A 19,985-nucleotide genomic window follows, 5' to 3' on the forward strand; every position below is an offset into this window, starting at 1 on the left:
GACCAGTTGTTAGTTTGTTCAGTCACTTAGGCTTTTATATATATAGATTTTTCACCTGCTTTTGACTGGCAGTTTTATAAATATTTTTTTCTCTAATTCTCATACAAATAGGCAACATTTCTGGGGCAGTCTACCGTGTGTTCTTAGATGCTGTACCACTCCTTTGTTGTGTAGTCTCACTAGAAAAAACTGGGATGTCAGTTAGTTTATCCCAGACCACTGCACATAGGCTTAACTAAGACTCATGGTGTAACTTCTGTTCATGGGAAACGTGGAAGCTGCTGACTTGTAGCTTGCATTACTTGGGGGAAATTCTTCAAATTAATCTAGCTTGAATGAAATAGTTCAAGATTTTCACAGATCTTTTTAGCCCATATATTTCTGATCAAGAAATGAATTCATGAATTGAGTGACTGGACCCAGAATAATTAAACAGAAGTTACATCTCAATTTTTATTTGATCAATAAATTTAACCACCTATAATTTAATTCTTGCCACAACAACTATGCAAACAGGATTGGAAAGGGTCAAAGAGCAAGAAACATTTAAGCAAATTAATTTTGCTTTTCTCAACAACTTACCTTTCCAGTTTTCCAGTCTCCTTAGTGTGAATGGTGTTTTTCTCTTCCCTATTTGGTAGTCATCTTCTCACATGATGATATCCTAGAGCTCATTATAACCAATTTCTCTATCTCATAACATTTACTTTACACTTTTTGGCCATTACATCCTATTTTTTCCTAGTGTTCTTACTTCACCAATTGTTGAATCTGTGGAGATTGCATATCAATTGATTGACTCTATCACTGTTTTCAATAACTATTACAACTCACATTTTAAAACCTTTCTTTAACTTGCCTAGAGTCTTTGGTCAAGCACTATAACCAATACTCTTGCAAATGCTCTTAACATGTTATCTGTTTCTTTCATGTTATTTCTCTACTGAGAAAACCCCAACCCTAGTTAAGCTTATTTTTCATCTTATTCCACATCTTCATCTAAGCAGTGAATGGATAAAAATTTCACCACAATGCTCGTGGTCCTCACCTCAAAGTTTCACTGGGACTCTCACTGCTTCCAGATAATGCTATTACCATTCCCTGGCAAATCTTCCCATTAATTAAGATAACACTTTAATATCTTCTCTCTCTTCTCAAATCTCTATGATTCCTTGTCCATGCTCAATTTTTCAGCTGATTTCTCTTTCACATCACATTTCATAAATCCCAATCAGATTAGGATGTACTCCTTAGTTTTTACCATCAGTTCTACTATACCGTTTGTATATGCTTTCATTTTCTTCTGCCATCCCTTCTATAAAAACAGAATAATTGCCCTAGCTCATACTCTAAAACCAGCTCTACTACTTGTGTCCTAGACCCACCCATTCTTGTCTTCTTAAGCAGTTTCCTTCTCTAAAAAGCAATTCCTTCTCATGTCATTAGTCTATTCTGACCTAATGGGTTATACATGTTTGCATCACATTAGTTTTTAATAAGACTCTTTAAAAATAAAAATAAATGAATCAACTCCCTTTAGATACATTTTCTCTCTTGTTACCATACCATTTCATGACTCTCCTTATGCAAAAAAGCTACTGTTTCCATTTTTCACCCTGCCTCCATTTCTTCACCATTCACTGTCTACTCTCCGATAGAGCTGTTGTCCTTCCACTTCTAAAAGGAATCTTAAAACCAACCAATGTCAAAACAAACAAATCAAACCAAACCAAAACAGCAACAACCAAAAAAGAATAAATGCAGAAGCCAACAATAAATTCTCCATTCTCAGCTGACTTGGCTTCTTGGTGGAATTTGCCATGGTTGACCACTATCTCCCTCTCTAAGTACTACCAGGGATTCTGTGGCGCCATATTTTCTGGGTTTACACTATCTTGCTGGTTCTTTCTCCTGTAAGATTTGTCTAATTGCTAAAGTGTCCCCAAGCCTAAACTAACAGACCCTCTTTTCTCATGTATCTATACATCCTATTGGTAATATCAACCCATTCCAGCCTAGATTTCTCCCTTAGATGCTGGACTGATATATTCTACTGTTTACTTGACATCCTTAGTCTTTCTAAGTAAATACATTACACTTAATATGACTGAAAAGAAGCTTTTGTCTCCCCCAATCTACTTTTAGATCATTTTGAAACCCCCAAGTAATTTTTCCTCGCTTCTCTCTTACTCCCACACTTCTACATCTATAATATGCCCTTCTAAACAGTATCCAAAACTGCCTGGATTGCACGGCTTCTTATCCGCTCCTCTACTAAAACATTTCCCAGACTACCATCATGTCTAACTCGAACTTCAGAAACAAACCCCAACCTAACTTCCATGCTACCTCTTGTCTTTTATAAATCTTCTTTACACAGTAATCAGAATGATCCTCACAAAGCAAAAATTAGATCCTGTTTCTCTTTGTGTAACATTCTATTAACTTCCTGAAATCTTCAGAATATAATACAGACACTTTACTGGAGTCAGCACTTTCCTTTAACCTTGGGTTCTGGCCTTGATAGTCTTCTTTCTGTTTCTTGAACACGGCATCATATTATCATCTCAGGATCACTGAACTTCCTTTATGTGACTTGGAATACTCCTGTGCTAGATCTTTTTTTTTCTTTTTTTTAAAATATATTTTATTGTTTTTTTACAGAGAGGAAGAGAGAGGGATAGAGAGTTAGAAACAACGAGAGAGAATCATTGATCAGCTGCCTCTTGCACACTCCCTACTGGGGATGTGCCCGCAACCAGGTACATGCCCTTGACCGGAATGGAACCTGGAACCTTTCAGTCCGTAGGCCGATGCTCTAGCCACTGAGCCAAACCGGTTTCGGCCTGTGCTAGATCTTTGATTGGAGGCCTTCTTTTGTTTCAGACATTTAGTCAATATCACCTTATCAGAGAATCCTTCCACAATCACCTTTGCTAAAACACACATCCCACACTCCCTAAATCAATATCTCATTTTTGTTCCCCCTTACATTTATGATTTGAGTAATAAAAAGTATCCTATTTATGATTTTACTAGAGGCCCGATGCACAAAATTTGTGTAAGAGGAGGCCTTCCTTCCCCTGGCTGCCTGCACTGGCTTCCCTTTGTCACCCGGGACCCAGGCTTCCCTCACAGCCCCGGCTTCATCCGGAAGGTCGTCAGTCTAATTAGCCTATTACACTTTTATTATTATAGATGCACGTATCCCTATAAACTCCTTGAAATTAGTGTTTTTGTCTGTCTTGTTCACTGCTGTGTCTGGAGCCTAGGACAGTGACCTGTTCTTATTTCATTTTCAGCAGCCTGCACAATGCCTAGCACATCATAGGTACTAAGCAAATACATGTTAAATACATACTATAAAGTTCACACAGGGTATTGAAAACATTTTTCCTATTATCCAGAACTATTTAGAAATTTTTAATGGAAAAAAAGCAGTAGTGGTAAGGATATCAACAATAACAATAGCTACTGTGCCTCAGGAACTTATATGAGAAAGACAGGGGAAAAGCTTACTGTGAAAAATTGCATTTAATCAACACAGCAAACATATGCACTAGAGACTATTATTACCTATTACCAGTTTACAAACGAGGAAAGAGGTTTAGAAAAGTTCAGCAAGTTGTGCAAGTCCATACCGATCGTGAACCACAGGGAAGGGGTTGGAATCCAGTCCTGTATGACTCCAAACGCAGCAAACCTACCCAGCAGCTGTGCAGCCTCAGAGGAAGTGCAGAATCTTGGTATTTGAAGGGACATTCGCCCGATCTGATCCTCTGCCGCACTCCGGCAGAATGCTTGTTTAGCCTCTGAGTTCGGGTGTGCTTCCCTATAATTCCCACCCATTGGTCTAGTTTCAGCCCTTCCTTTCCAGTGACATGGTTGTGTTGTGCGTAGTAAGTAATTTCTTTTATCGTATGTAGGTATTTTTCAGTCAGGTGTCTGTAAATGCCGGTGGCATTTGGCAATCTCAGTAACCTGTCACAGTTCAAGATGATTCCAGAGGGGAGGGCTGAGTAAATATTAACAAGCCCCTGTGCTTGGTTGGAACTCGAAAGGACTGCATAACATCCACAAGCAAGCTTTTCTCTGTCACAGTCTAGACCAGATTAGTCTTAAAGTCCAAGGAAGAGCCAAAGTTCACCGGAGTGCAGACATCACTGCACAGCGCTCCTGGTGATTGTTCATAAGTTTAAGGAAAAGAAAATGATGAAGGAGAAAGAGAAAACCATTGCTATTGTGAAGGTTATAGACACTTCAAAGTTAAAACTGGTGAGCAAGTACATTTTGGCATTCTTTCAATGTTTGGAGATAAAACTACCTGAAATACTGAACTTAAACTTTATAAGCTAATAGTCAGGAAAATAAGAAATGTTTAAATTGAACTTTGAAATGTATAATATGTAATCCTCTGTATTAACAAGCTTGTTTACTGACAAGATAGTTTTTAGTGTTCAGAATGCAGTAAGCTTTTTTTTTTTAAAGTAAAACATTTGTTAAAAATAAAATAATGTTTTATTGTGAGTGTTATCAAAAAGTGGAGTTCCACTAATTATTTATTGTAGTGTTTACATTAAAATAATGACTATTTTACTCATTTTGAACTACATAAATTACATGCATCTAAAGTGCATAATACAAGGTATTTACAAGTCACCATTCTCTGTTTTGTATTTTATCTTTTTTATTTGAGTTATAAGCCAAACGAGTACAAGGGATCTCCCCCTCCTGCTCCACATATTATTTTCATTTACTTAGAATAGAACAATAATAATGATAACACAGTAGGACTTCACAATATTTGTCACTCAAACTTCATAGCTCTACTTTAGCAAATAAAGTTAGCGGGAGATCAATTGTGTGTCTTAAAACCAGAAAAAAAAAATAGTTGAGCACATTTACATGAATAAATACCCGAAAGAACAGAAAATAGTATTTAAATGCCAGCTTTCCCAGTATGCATACATTGTGTGTATAAGCTCCTCTGCAGTGCTCCCTCTTTACACCTGAAGTTTACCTCTTTTTGGTCGATAGTTATTTTGTCTAATGGTCTCATGCTCACTTTGACCATTTTAGATTCATAATGAATATCTTCATAGAAAGGGAAAATAGAGAATCCAAAAGAAATCAAAGTTTTCTGTTTCCCACAAAGCTCACACTAAATATATAATATAGACATCATGCATACACATACATATATAAGGGTTCAGGATATTTTTTACTATATATATTTTAAAAATATCTGAAATTATATATACATAATTTAAGATACAAGGAAAGATATGTATATATAGAAAATAATCTTCCTTAGATGTATCTTTCCTTATATGTTAAAGTGTGTATACATTTTCTTATACTTTTCCTTATAATGAGATTATCTGGGAGATAATTATATCACACAGATTCACAAACATAGAATATGCATGATACATATACATATATTATACCTATATGCATATGTACAAACATATACCTCAAAATATTATCTGCATTTCAGATAAATACTCAATTTTTAGGAATATGGTGAGTGTAGACTATGACACCCTCTCTCTTGCTGAGTGACATACATGAACAGGGGTAGGACAATATATAAATTGAAATTTTAAATCATGGCTAGGTTAATTAGTCGTATAAGGTTTTAGTGAAGAAAAATAAACCAGACTTTCATGAGGAAGTATGTAACAGATGATTGGGACCTTAAATTGAGGTTTAGAACACAAGTTGGCTTTTGATACTTAATGAGGACTTTTGTGGTTCAGAAAATAGCGATTGGAAAGAATAAAACTGAGAAAATATGGCCAGTGGCTCCCAACTTTTCTGAGCATTCAAAACAGTTCTTGCCATTAAAAGTGTTACAGCGCCGAAACCAGTTTTGCTCAGTGGATAGAGCGTAGGCCTGCGGACTGAAAGGTCCCAGGTTCGATTCCGGTCAAGGGCATGTACCTTGGTTGCGGGCACATCCCCAGTGGGGGCTGTGCAAGAGACAGCTGATGGATGATTCTCTCTCATTGATGTTTCTAACTCTCTATCCCTCTCCCATCCTCTCTGTAAAAAATCAATAAAATATATATTTTTTAAAGTGTTTCGGCAAGGACCCTTTCTATAATAGGGTCAGTAGTTAAGAATCCAGCCTTTGTGTCTGCAGACCTAGGTTTAAATCCCAATTCCCCTATTTATTATTATTTTTAAAAGTTACCTTTATTGTTGAAAGTATTGCAGATGTCCCCTTTGGTGTTTTCCCCCATTGAACCTCTCCACCCCATTCCAGCTCCTCCCAGGCCTTCACCACTCTATTAATGCATATAAGTTCCCTGGTTAACCACTCCCCTCACCCCCCCTTATATAGCTTTTCCTCTGAAATTCGTCAGTCAACTCCATGCTTCTGTCTCTGGATAGCTTTTATTCATCAGTTTATTTTGTTCATTAGATATCAGTTAATTTGTTCATGTGATACTTATCTTTCTCTGACTGGTTTATTTTGCTTAGCATAATTCTGTTCAGCTTTTGCAAATGGTACGAGTTTTTTCTTTTTTGCTGCCATTAGTATTTCATTGTGTGAATGAACCACAGCTCTTTTAATCCACTCAGCTACTGATGGGCACTTGGGCTATTTTTGAATTGTAGCCATTGTAAATTGCACTGCTATGAACATAGTGCATATATTTTTTCTGCTTGTGTTTCAGGTTTCTTAGGATAATATTCCTATAAGTGGGATCACTGGGTCAAATGGGAGTTCCATTTTTAATTTTTTTTTTTAAGGAAACTCTAATCTGTTTTTTACAGTGGCTGCCAACTTCCACCAAGCCCCCTATTTATATAACAGTATGGCCTTGAGATAATTACTTAAGTATTTTTTTTAGAGTTTTAATTATTTTATATTTAAAATAGTAATTATGATACCTCATAGAGCTGTTAAAAGATTACTAGAGATGTTATTAGTTATTATTATAAAGCCTACTTAGATTAAATGCTGGCAAAAATAAATACTCAAATATCTATGACAAAGTATATATGTTAAGACAATGTTTATGTTTTATTATCTTTAATAGTGTTTTATGTATGAATTCGTAGATTCCTTGTGGCAATAATCTTTCCCTCCCCCTCTCCCTCCCACTGGAGTCTGAAATCTTTTGTTGGAAGCCATAACTTAGGGCATGTGCATGTGGTGATGAGAAATCTTTAAAAACTTGACAGTAGTCTTAAATAATGTTGACTAGATAATATGGGGCCAACAAGATTTTGAAAGCTAGATAAAGGAGTTTGAGTTTAATATATGAGTTAAAGGGGAGATACTTTATACTTTAGATTTTGAGCTTGAATAAATCAGAGGAAGTTGTGTATTTTAAATAGATGTAGAGGATAAGTTGGGAATTGAGAGGAATGGAGGGATACCAGATAAAGGGACATAATTTATGCTTACGGCCCTGCGGATCATGAGGTACAAGAACAGATAAAACAATTTAAACTGATAAATTATTCTATATAATAAAAGCCCAACAACCAATCAGTGTAATGACCAGAACAACCGGTTGACCAGTCGCTATGACATTTACTGACCACCAGGGGATAGATGCCCAACGCAGGAGCTGCCCCCTGGTGTTCAGTGAGCTCCCACAGCAGGAGCACCGCTCCACTGACCAGGATGAGCAATGCTTCCACAGCAAGCCGGTCCCGCGGGCCACACTCCCCACCAGCGCACAATGCATGCTCCAGGACTCTAGTTTAAAATAATAATAATTAAAAAAAAAAACATGCAAAAGTGGGTGATAGATCAAATATAGTGTATAGAGAGGAAAGAGAGAAAAACAGTCAGGAAAATGTGGAATTTTAGGGTCAAATTATGTATGTTATCCTTCAGTATGTGTGGCCCAATAAGAGTAAATGGACATATGAATATTTTCACAGTTTACTTAGATGTTTCTATAATAGTTTACAAACTAAATTTTATTTTTTTCATATGTAAGCATTGATTTTAAGTATAGACAAAGCTAAAGTTTTCAAGGATTGTGGAAATTATCTTCTTAAAAACTAAGTGTTTTATAAAAAATGAGGTTGAATTCTATCAGATACTTTTTTTTTTACTGAATCTACTGAGGTGATCACAGATTTAATTTTGTCTTTGAGCATCCTAAAATGTATTTATGGGAAAGACAAATTGATCATAGCAAGTTATCCTGTTAAATTTTCTTGGATTCATATAGCTAATAAAATTTTGCTTAAGATTTACAGTCATAAGTGAAAAGGGCCTATAATTTTTCTTTTCATAATGTCGTTGTATGATTTAAGTTTCATTGGATTGGGACATATTCCCTCTTGTCTCTGTTGTCTGAAGATGTTTGTACAAAATTGGGATTTTTTCCCCTTAAAAATGTAACACTTTTGCCCATAAAACCATCATGTCCAGATTTTTTATGTACAATATGTTCAAAGTTTATTTTGATAGTTTTAATAATCAAAAGACTGTTTAAGCTATTAATTTGTTCTTCAGTCACTTCTACTAAATAATACTTTCTAAAATTTATCTTTATTGTTAAAAGTAGTACAAATGTATTTTTCCCCCCCCCACTAATCTCCTCAATCCTGTACCCACCCCTCTCAGGCCTTCATCACACTATTGTCTGTATCCACAGGCTATGCATAAATGCATATTAAGTTATTTTTCAATAAAAATATGCACTTTATCTAAGCATTCATAAGCACTGACAAATTATTGTGGGTAATATCTCATCACCTTTTAAATTATGGTAAAAATGTACATAAAATTTGCCATTACATACAGTTTAAAGTATATAATTCAGTGGCATTAAATAAGTTGAAAATGCTGTGCAACCAGCACTACTTCCAGAGTCTTTTCATCATCCCCAAACAGAAACGTCCTCCTTTAAACAATAGCCACCCATTTATCTCTGCCCGCAGCCCCTAGTAATTGCTACTTACTATCCGTGTGATTTTGTCTAATTTGGTACCTCTTATGAGTAGAATCATATAATATTTGCTTTTTTCCCCTGTCTGGCCTATTTTCTTCCATATAGTAATGTGATCAGGACTTTATTTCTTTTTAAGGTTTTATAATATTCCATTATAATATATGCACATTTCATTTATCCATTCATCTATTATGGGCATTTAGGCTATTTCTATCCTTTGTCTACTATGAACAGTGTTAGTATAAACGTTGGTGTGTAAGTATCTATTTAGGTCTCTGCTTTTAATTTTTTTGGTATGCTGGTATTCATAGAGGCGGGATTGCTGTAATTCTACGTTGAACTTTTTGAGAAAAGATCATACTGTTTTCCATAAGGCTACGCCATTTCACTCTCCCAGCGGCAAGGCATCAGGGTCCCAGTTTCTCCTTGTTGTCACCACTTTTTACTTTCCTTTCATTTGATAAGCCATCTTAATGAGTGTGAAGTGGTATCTCATTATTTTTAAGATGACATTTTATAATTTAATATTTTTTATTGTTGACACTATTGGAGATGTCTTCTATTATCACTGCCTTTGCCCTCTCTACACAGTCCCCACCCTTGTCCCTGGGCCTTCACCATACTATTGTCTGTGTTTATGGGCTACGCATATATGTTCTTGAGCAACTTATCTCCTCACTTTGCTTTATCCATTCTCCCTACCACCGTCCTCTATGACATTTGCCAGTCTATTCCTATCGTTCAGGCATATTAGTGAGAATATATGGTATTTGTTCTTCTATGACTGTCTTATTTCATTTAGTATAATAATCTCCAGATCTGTCAATACTTATGCAAAAGGTAAGAGCTCCTTTTTTTTTTTTTTTTTTTTTTTTTTTTTTTTTTTTTTACAGCTATGTAGTATTCCATTGTATAAACATACCACATCATTTTTATTCACTTATTTACTAATGGGCACTTGGGCTGTTTCCTGATCTTGGCTATTGTAAATAAGTTTGCTATGAACATAGGAGTGTGTACGATCTTTCTGATTGGTGTTTGAGGGTCCTTAAGATATAGATTTAGAAGTGGGATTGCTGGGTTAAAAGGCAGTTCCATTTTTAATTTTTTGAGGGAACTCCATATTGCTTTCCACCTTGGCCGCACCAGTCTGCATTCCCATCAGCAGTGCACTAGGGTCCCAGTTTCTCCACTTCCCTGCCAGCATTTATTTGCTGATTTGTTGATAGTTGCCATTCTGAACAGTTGTGAGATGATACCTCATTGCAGTTTTAATTTGCATCTCTCTGATGATTAATGACGTTGAGCATTTTTCCATATGTGTATTGGCCCTCTTTATGTCCACTTGGAGAAGTGTCTATTCAGGTTCTCTGCCCATTTTTATATTTGATTATCTGTCTTCCTTTTGTTGAGTTTTATAAGTTCTTTATATATTTTGGAGATTAACCCCTTAACCAATGAGTCATTGGTGAATGTGTTCTCTCCTACACTGGGTTCTCTTTTGGTTTTGTTGATGACTTAATTTGCTGTGTGAAGCTATTTAGTTTGATGTAGTCTCCTTTGTTTATTTTTTTCCATGTTTTCCTTGTCCTCAGAGACTTATTGTAGCAAAAATATTACTACAAGAGACATCTGAGATTTTACTGCCTATTGTTCTTCTAACATGGTTATGGTTTCATGATTTACATTTAAGTCTTTCAACCCATTTTGAGTTTATTCTTCTTTATGATGTACGTTGGTGATCCAGTTTCATTTTTCTTGCATTTACCTGTCCAGTTTTTCAACATCATTTATTGAAGAGATTGTTTTGACTCCATGTATGATCTTGCCTCCTTTGTCAACTATTAATCTATGATAATAAAAGCGTAATATGCTTATTAGACTGGGCATCCTTCCAGATGTCCTTCCGGATGAACTTCCAGATAACCTTCCAGATGATGGGGCTGCAAGGGAAGCCTGGGTTCCAGGTGTCTGCCAGCAGCCAAAGGGAAGCTGGTGCTGGCAGCTGGGGAAAGGAAGGCCTACTGTTGCAAAAATTTTGTGCATATGGCCTCTAGTTGACTTATAAAGGGCATGAGTTGATTTCTGGGCTCTCTATTTTGTTCCATTTTGGTCTGTATACCTCTTCTTTTCCCGGAACCAAGCTGTTTTGATTATAGTTGCTTTGTAATATAGTTTGATGTATAGTATTGTGATACCTCCAACTTTGTTCTTCTTTCTCAAGATCACTGGTACTATTCAGGGTCTTTTTGGTTCCACATAAGTGTTTGCAATATTTGTTCTAGATCTGTGAAATATGCCATTTTCATTTTAATCAGAATTGTATTGAATCTATAGATTGCTTTGAGTAGTATGGACATCTTAATTATGTGTAATTCTTCCAATCCATGTACGTGGTATATGCTTTCACTTGTTTGCATCTTCCTCATTTTCTTCAGTGTCCTATTGTTCTCTGAGTACAGGCCTTTTACCTATTGGTTAAATTTATTCCTAGGTATGTTATTTACTTGTTGTATTACAATGGAAATAGAATAGTTATTCAGCTGGCATGGCTCAGAGGTTGAGCATCAACTTATGCCAGGAGGTCACAGTTTGATTCCCAGTCAGGGCACACGCTCGGGTTGTGGGCTTGATCCCCAGTGTGGGGCATGCTGTAGTCAGCCGGTCAATTTCTTTCTCATTATAGATGTTAATATATCTCTCTCCCTGTCCCTTATTCTCTGAAATCAATAATAAAAACATTAAAAAGAAATAGTATTGTTTTCTTCTTATTATTTTTTCCTGTTAGTTTATTATTGGTGTATAAAAATGCCATCTTTTCTGGATATTAATTTTGTACCCTGCTATTTTGCTGAATTTTTTTATTAGATCTAGTAGTTTTTGGTGGAGTATTATGGTTTTCTATGTACAGTATTATGCCAGCTGCCAAAAATGACAGTTTTACTCCCTCCTTTCTCATTTGGATGACTTTTATTTTTTCTTCTTGTCTGATCATTATGGGCAGAAATTCCAACACTGTGCTGACTGAGAGTGTTGAAAGTAGACATCTCTGTCTTGTTCCTGATTTTAAGAGAAACAATTTTAGCTTTTTCCCATTAAGTATGATATTGACTATAGGTTTTTGATACATGAGAAGATGCTAGGTATGCTTTCTCTATGTAAATATCAATTGAATCTCTCTGATCCAGTGTGTTATTTAAGCTCACTGTTCTTGATTTTTTGTCTGGAAGATTTATCTTGTTTTTATATTGAAATGTTTAAGTCCCCAATTATGACACTATTGCTGCCAATCTCTCCCTTGAAGTCCACTAAGAGTTTCTTTTTAAAAAATATTTAGGTGTTCCTATATTTGATGCATATATGTTTTCAAAGTTTATTTCCTTATATTGTATGAATCCCTTAAGTATTATATAGTGACCCTTTTTTTCTCTTTTATGGTCTTTGTTTTGAATTCTGCTTTGCTAGATGTATTGCTATACCAAGATTTTTTGTTTATTTATTTCCATTTGCATGGAATATTTTTTTCTATCCCTTCACTTTCAGTCTGAGTGAAGATTTTTCTTCTGAGGTGGGTCTCTTGTAGACAATATATATATATATATATATATAGTCATGTTTTCTTACCCATTCAGTTATCCTATGTCTTTTGAATGGAGCACTTCTTCCATTTACATTTAAGGTTATTATTTACAAGAGGCCCAATGCACGGAATTCATACACTCATGGGGGGGGGGGGGGGTGTCCCTCAGCCCAGATTGCGAGAGGGCACAGGCCAGGCTGAAGGACCCCACCAGTGCATGATGAGGACCAGGGATGGGCACAGGAGGTTGACCAGATGGGGAGAGGATCACTGGAGGGCTCCAGGATGTGCCTGGCCTGTCTCGCTTAGTCCCGATCGGCCAGACCCCAGCAGCAACCTAACCTACCAGTAGGAGTGTCTTCCCCCTGGTGGTCAGTGCATGTAATAGAGACTGGTGGACAGGTCTACTATCTGCCCCTGGTGGTCAGTGCACATCATAGCAAGAAGTTAAACGGCCTTAGCATATCCTTAGCATATTACGCTTTGATTGGGTGAATGGCCAACTGGATGACCAGACACTTAGCATATTAGGCTTTTATTATATAGAATAGGTACTTTAAATTCAATTCATACTCACTATTATTTAAAATTAAAATATATGCTATAAATTATTTTCAAATAGCAAATTTAAAATACACACTTAAATATACCAATGTTCACAGAAGTTTTAATTGACCATTTCTTTCTTTTTTCTCTAAAGTTATCTGGAAATATTTTGAATGTGTACAGTGGTGAGCAGGGAATTTCATCAGTTAATATGGGCCTTACAAATGCTTCCTGTTCGAGGAGTTTATCAATGAAAAAAGAAATTACAGGTAATGTTGCTTTTATAGTTTTATTCTTTTGTCATCAACTATATAAGAGAGATATAACATATATTACCAAGCTAAATAAAAATTTAAAAGTATTAACAAATTTGTTAGTTAAAATGGGGGACATTTAGAGAGTATAACTTACAGTTCAATAAATATAAATATAAAGGACTTTATGTAAAATAGGCTCATTTAGATATTAAATAGATGCAATTTGTTAACATGGTTGAAAATAATAGGTTGGGGAAAATTAGTACTTTTGTATGTAGACTTTGATATAAAATAAGCAGTTAGATTTTAGCTTGTTTTATGAATTTCACCATAAATTCACATTTAACTTTTCTCAAGTGGATAAAACACCTCTATTTTATTTTATTTTATTTATTTTTTTTTCTTGATAACATTTTATTTATTTATTTATTTTTTTTTTTAGCAGAAATATTTCTTTTTATTTATTTTTTTTTATTTTTTTTTAATATATTTTATTGATTTTTTTTTTTTGCCCCCCACCCTCCCTCCCACACATCCCCTCCCTCCCCAGAGTTTTGTGTCCATTGGTTATACTTATATGCATGTATAAAAGTCCTTCGGTTGATCTATTATCTCCCCCAGATCTTCCTCCCCTCCCCGCTGTAATTTGACAGTCTACTTGTTGATTTACTGTCTCTATATCTATCTTTTGGTTCATCAGTTTATAATGCTCTTTGTTATCCACAAATGAGTGAGGTCATGTGGTGTTTCTCTTTCATTGATTGGCTTATTTCACTCGGCATGATGTTCTCCAGTTCCATCCAGTTTGCTGCAAATGATGAGAATTCCTTATTTTTTATGGCCGCATAGTATTCCATTGTGTAGATGTACCAAAGTTTTTGGATCCAATCATCTGCTGACGGACACTTAGGCTGTTTCCAAATTCTGGCTATTGTAGATTGTGCTGCTATGAACATAGGGGTGCATATATCCTTTCTGATTGGTGTTTCTAGTTTCTTGGGATATATTCCTAGAAGTGGGATTACTGGGTCAAATGGGAGTTCCATTTTCAGTTTTTTGAGGAAACTCCACACTGTTCTCCACAGTGGTTGCACCAGTCTACATTCCCACCAGCAGTGCACGAGGGTTCCTTTTTCTCCGCAACCTCGCCAACACTTGTCGTTTGTTGATTTGTTGATGTTGGCCATTCTGACAGGTGTGAGATGGTGCCGCATTGTTGTTTTGATTTGCATCTCTCGGACAATTAGTGACTTTGAGCATGTTTTCATGTGCCTTTTGGCCTTCCTTCTGTCTTCTTTTGAAAATGTTCTATTTAGGTCCATTGCCCATTTTTTAATTGGATTATTTATCTTCCTTTTATTTAGTTGTATAAGCTGTTTGTAGATGTTGGAGATTAAACCTTTATCAGTGGTATCATTTGCAAATATGTTCTCCCACACTGTGGGCTTTCTTGTTGTTTTGTTGATGGTTCCTTTGCTGTAAAAAAGCTTTTTATTTTGATGTAGTCCCATTTGTTTATTTTCTCTTTAGCTTCCATTGCCCTAGGGGTAGTATCAGTGAAGAAGTTCTTTTGGCATATGTCTGAGATTTTGCTGCCTGTGGATGCTTCTAGTATTTTTATGGTTTCCCGTCTGATGTTTAAGTCCTGTATCCATTTTGAGTTTATTTTTGTGAATGGTGTAAGTTGGTGATCTAGTTTCATTCTTTTGCATGTGTCTGTCCAATTTTCCCAACACCATTTATTGAAGAAACTGTCTTGACTCCATTGTATATTCGTGCCTCCTTTGTCAAATATTAGTTGAGCATAGTGATTTGGGTTGATATCTGGGTTCTCAATTCGATTCCATTGATCTATATGTCTGTTCTTGTGCCAGTACCAGGCTGTTTTAAGAACAGTGGCTTTGTAATATAGTTTGAAGTCTGGTATTGAGATCCCTCCTACTTTACTCTTCTTTCTCAGGATTGCTGTGGCTATTCGGGGTCTTTTATTGTTCCAAATGAACTTTTGGAGAGTTCTTTCTAGGTCGGTGAAATATGTCGTTGGTATTTTAATGGGGAGTGCATTGAACCTATAGATTGCTTTAGGAAGTATGGACATTTTGATGATGTTGATCCTACCAATCCATGAACATGGTATGTTCTTCCATCTCCTTACATCTTCCTCTATCTCTTTTTTCAGTGTCGTGTAGTTTTCCCCATATAGGTCCTTTACTTCCTTAGTTAAAGTTATTCCTAGGTATCTTAATTTTTTTGGTGCGATGGTAAATGGAATTGCTTTTTTAGTCTCTGTTTCTGCAGTTTCTCTGTTGGTGTATAGAAAAGCCATGGATTTCTTGGCATTAATTTTGTATCCTGCTACATTACCAAATTCATTTATTAAGTCAATTAGTTTTTTAATGGAGTCTTTTGGGTTTTTTATGTACAATATCATGTCATCGGCAAATAAGGATAACTTTACTTCTTCTTTTCCAATTTGGATGCCTTTTATTTCCTCCTCTTGTCTAATTGCAATGGCTAGTACTTCCAGTACTATGTCAAACAGGAGTGGCGAGAGTGGGCATCCCTGTCTTGTTCCTGTTCTTAGAGGGAATGGTTTTAGTTTTTGCCCATTGAGTATAATGTTGGCTGTGGGTTTATCATATATAGCTTTTATTATGTTGAGGTATGATCCTTGTACTCCCACCTTGTTAAGAGTTTTTATCAGAAAAGGGTGTTGGATTTTATCGAATGCTTTTTCTGCATCAATTGATATGACTATATGATTTTTATCTTTCAATTTGTTTATGTGATGTATCACGTTTATTGATTTGCGGATATTGTACCATCCTTGCATTCCTGGAATAAATCCTACTTGGTCGTGGTGTATGATCTTTGTGATGCTCTTCTGGAGTCGATTTGCTAGAATTTTGTTGAGGATTTTAGCATCTATGTTCATGAGGGATATTGGTCTGTAATTCTCTTTCATTGAGTTGTCTTTATCTGGTTTTGGTATTAGGGTGATGCTGGCTTCATAGAAGGAATTTGGAAGTGTTCCTTCCTCTTGGATTTTTTGGAATAGTCTGAGGAGGATAGTTTTTAGTTCTTCCTTGAATGTTTGGTAAAACTCTCCTGTGAAGCCATCTGGCCCTGGGCTTTTGTTTGCTGGAAGCTTTTTGATGACTGTTTCAATTTCTTCCCAAGTCACTGGTTTATTGAAATTTTTAGATTCTTCCTGATTGAGTTTTGGAAGATTATATTTTTCTAGGAATATGTCCATTTCCTCCAGGTTGTTCAGTTTGTTGGAGTAGAGTTGTTCATAGTATTTTGTAACAATCCGTTGTATTTCGGTGGGGTCTGTTGTTATTTCACCTCTTTCATTTCTGATTTTGTTTATTTGGGTCCTCTCTCTTTGTTTCTTGGTTAGTCTGGCTAGAGGTCCATCTATCTTGTTTATCCTTTCAAAGAACCAGCTCTTGGTTTTGTTGATCTTATGTATTGCTTCTTTGGTCTCTATGTCATTTATCTGTGCTCTGATTTTTGTTATTTCCTTCCTTCTACTTACACTGGGCTTTTCTTGTTGCTCTTTTTCTAACTCTTTGAGTTGTAGAGTTAGATCATTTGTTACACTTTTTTCTAGTTTTTTGCAATAGGCTTGTAAGGATATGAACTTCCCTCTCAAAACTGCTTTTGCTGTGTCCCATAGATTTTGGATTGTTGTGTTTTCATTGTCATTTGTTTCCAGGATGTTTTTAATTTCTTCCTTGATTTCTCTGGTAACCCAGTCCTTGTTTAATAGCATGCTGTTTAGTCTCCATGTGTTTGATTTCTTTGGATTATTTTTATTGTAGTTAATTTCCAGTTTTATGCCATTATGGTCTGAGAAGATGCTTGATATGATTTCTATCTTCTTGAATTTGAAGAGACTTTGCCTATGTCCCAAAATGTGGTCTATCTTTGAGAATGTCCCATGTGCATTTGAGAAGAATGTATATTCTGTGGCTTTGGGGTGGAATGTTCTGAAGATGTCAATTAATTCCATCTGGTCTAGTGAGTCATTTAGGATTGATATTTCTTTGCTGATTTTTTGTTTGGATGATTTGTCGAAGGGTGACAGTGGGGTATTAAAATCTCCTACTATGATTGTATTGCTGTTAATCTCTCCCTTAATGTCCTCCAGCAGTTTTTTTATGTATTTGGGTGCTCCCGTATTGGGTGCATATATATTTACCAGGGTTATTTCTTCTTGTTTGATTGCTCCCTTTAGTATTATGAAGTGGCCTTCATTGTCTCTTGTTATGTCCTTCACTCTGAGATCTAATTTGTCAGATATAAGTATTGCTACCCCAGCTTTCTTTTCATTTCCATTTGCCTGGAAAACCTTTTTCCATCCCTTCACCCTCAGTCTGTGTGCATCTCTTTTTCTGAGGTGGGTTTCTTGTAGACAGCAGATGTATGGGTCTTGTTTTCTTATCCAATCTGTTACCCTATGTCTTTTGATTGGAGCATTTAAACCATTTACATTTAATGTTATTAATGATAGGTACTCATTTGATGCCATTTTTATTCTATACCCCTGTGTTCCTTCTTCGCTTCCTATTTATTTATTTTTACAGTAGACCTTTGAGCATTTCTTGCATTGCTGGTTTGGTGGAGATAAATTCCTTTAGTCTTTTTTTGTCTGTGAAGCTCCTGATTTCCCCTTCAATTTTGATTGATAGTCTTGCTGGGTACAGTATTCTTGGATTCAGACCCTTTCTTTGCATGACTTTGTATATTTCATCCCATTCCCTTCTGGCCTGATAAGTTTCTGTTGAGAAATCAGTTGTTAGTCTGATGGGGGTTCCTTTATATGTAACTTTCTGTCTCTCTCTGGCTGCTTTTAAGATTCTAACTTTGTCATTGGTGTTTGCCAATTTAATTATAATATGTCTTGGCGTCGGTCTTCTGGGATCCATTTTGCTTGGGACTCTGCGAGCATCTTGGATTTGTGTGGGTTTTTTCTTCTCTATCTCAGGAAAATTTTCTGTCATTATTTCTTGAAATACATTTTCCATGTCTACCTCGGTTTTCTTTCCTTCCGGAACCCCTATTATTCGAATATTGTTTTGTTTTGCATTGTCCCAAAGCTCCCGTAGGCTCTCCTCCTGCTTTTTAATTTTTTTTTCTAGAAGCTGCTCTAATTGGGTATTTTTTTCCATCTTGTCTTCTAGCTCACTGATGCGATCCTCTGCTTCTTCTAGTCTGCTCTTGATGCTATCTATTGAGTTCTTCATAGTAGCGATGTCATTTTTCATTTCATCTTGAGTCATCTTCATTTCCTCTTGGGTTTTTTTCATTTCCTCTTGGGTCTTACTCAAATTGTCAAATTTGTCTTCCATTCTTTTTAGCCATCTTAAGATCGTTACTCTGAATTCTTGCTCTGGTAGGTTGCTTGCCTCTATATCGTTTACTTCCTTTTCTGGTGAAGCCTGCTTTTCTTTCATATGTGGGCTGTTTTTTGGTCTCCCCATGATCTATGATGTCTGGTTGTGTAGTTCTCTCTCTCCTGCTTTGATTTAAAGGCACAAAATACAACACAACCAGGTACAACACACAAGGCACTGAATCGAAATGTGTTTGCGATATTAATAACCACCAATAAGGGTGACTAGAACCCAGCTAACAAAAGCATGCAATCAAACAAAAAGCATAGGCAAATCAATCTTATAAAAGAAAAGCATACAACTTCAGTAAAGTTAACATTCAACATACAACTTCAGAGTTAGAGAGTAAGACTGTTTTGTTTTTTTTGTTTTTTTGTTTGTTTTTAGGACAACTGCGAGGGAGGTGTGAATGGGTTTGGAGCAGGTAGTTGGAAATTAGATATATACAAGTAGGGTGAAATTTTAGGAGGGGGTAGACAGATGGAATGGGGGAAATCTAGAGCAGGAAAGGGTTAAGATAAACAGGGTATCAAAGGAAAAGATTGGAAAGAGGGTGAGGGCATAAAGGTAGGGTTGAGATAGAATAAAGCGTTGGAGAAAGAAGGATAGATAAAGACTGTAGAACAGTAATCCTGAAATTAAAAAAAAAATATATATATATATATATATATATATATATATATATATAATCAAATGGAATAAAAATAATAAAAATAAACAAAAGAAAATAAGATGAAAAAGGTAAATTAGTAGTAGTAATAATGTTGATTACATATACAATGTAATAATTATCAAGATAAAATCAAGTGAGGAAAAAGAAAAAAAATAGTTTCTTGAGTAAACGTTGCAAATAATGAAAACAAAAGTAAAAAACAAAAATTTAAAAATTAAAAAAAAATAATAATAAAATTTTAAAAATTTAATTAAAATTAGCAGTAATGAAGGTCATTCGCTTCCTCTATTGTTATGATCCAGTCCTGATTTTTAGGCAGGTTTTGCTTTGTTTTTATTACACTAGAGTCAATTTGTGAATTAGCCTCTGGGGGCAGTGTTTCTAGGTTGACTTCCCAGACTCTAAAGCCTCTCTAGCTTTTTTTTTTTTTTCCGTCCTCTCTGAAGCTGGAACTATGGAGGGGGGGAGGGGGCAGGTCCGAGCAACTGCGATCTCCAGCAACTCTCCGATATCCCTCCGAGCCGGATCCAAATGTGTTGCTCTTTAGATATCTCCCCTGTTAGGAGCCCTGTCCACTTTCAAGGGTGACAACCGCCC

General features: G+C 35.9%; 1 protein-coding gene across 1 annotated transcript in view; it reads left to right on the forward strand.

The window, feature by feature from the left end:
* TFEC (transcription factor EC) overlaps nucleotides 1-19,985 on the forward strand; it is a 79,708-nt gene that overhangs the window by 43,628 nt on the left and 16,095 nt on the right. The window contains exon 3 of the mRNA XM_084897200.1: nucleotides 13,211-13,325. Coding sequence (XP_084753326.1) covers nucleotides 13,211-13,325 — 115 coding nt within the window. The remainder of the gene's footprint in view (nucleotides 1-13,210; nucleotides 13,326-19,985) is intronic.

The sequence above is a fragment of the Pipistrellus hanaki genome (genome assembly GCF_964339955.1).
Source record: "Pipistrellus hanaki genome assembly, chromosome: 10".
Lineage (NCBI taxonomy): Eukaryota > Metazoa > Chordata > Mammalia > Chiroptera > Vespertilionidae > Pipistrellus > Pipistrellus hanaki.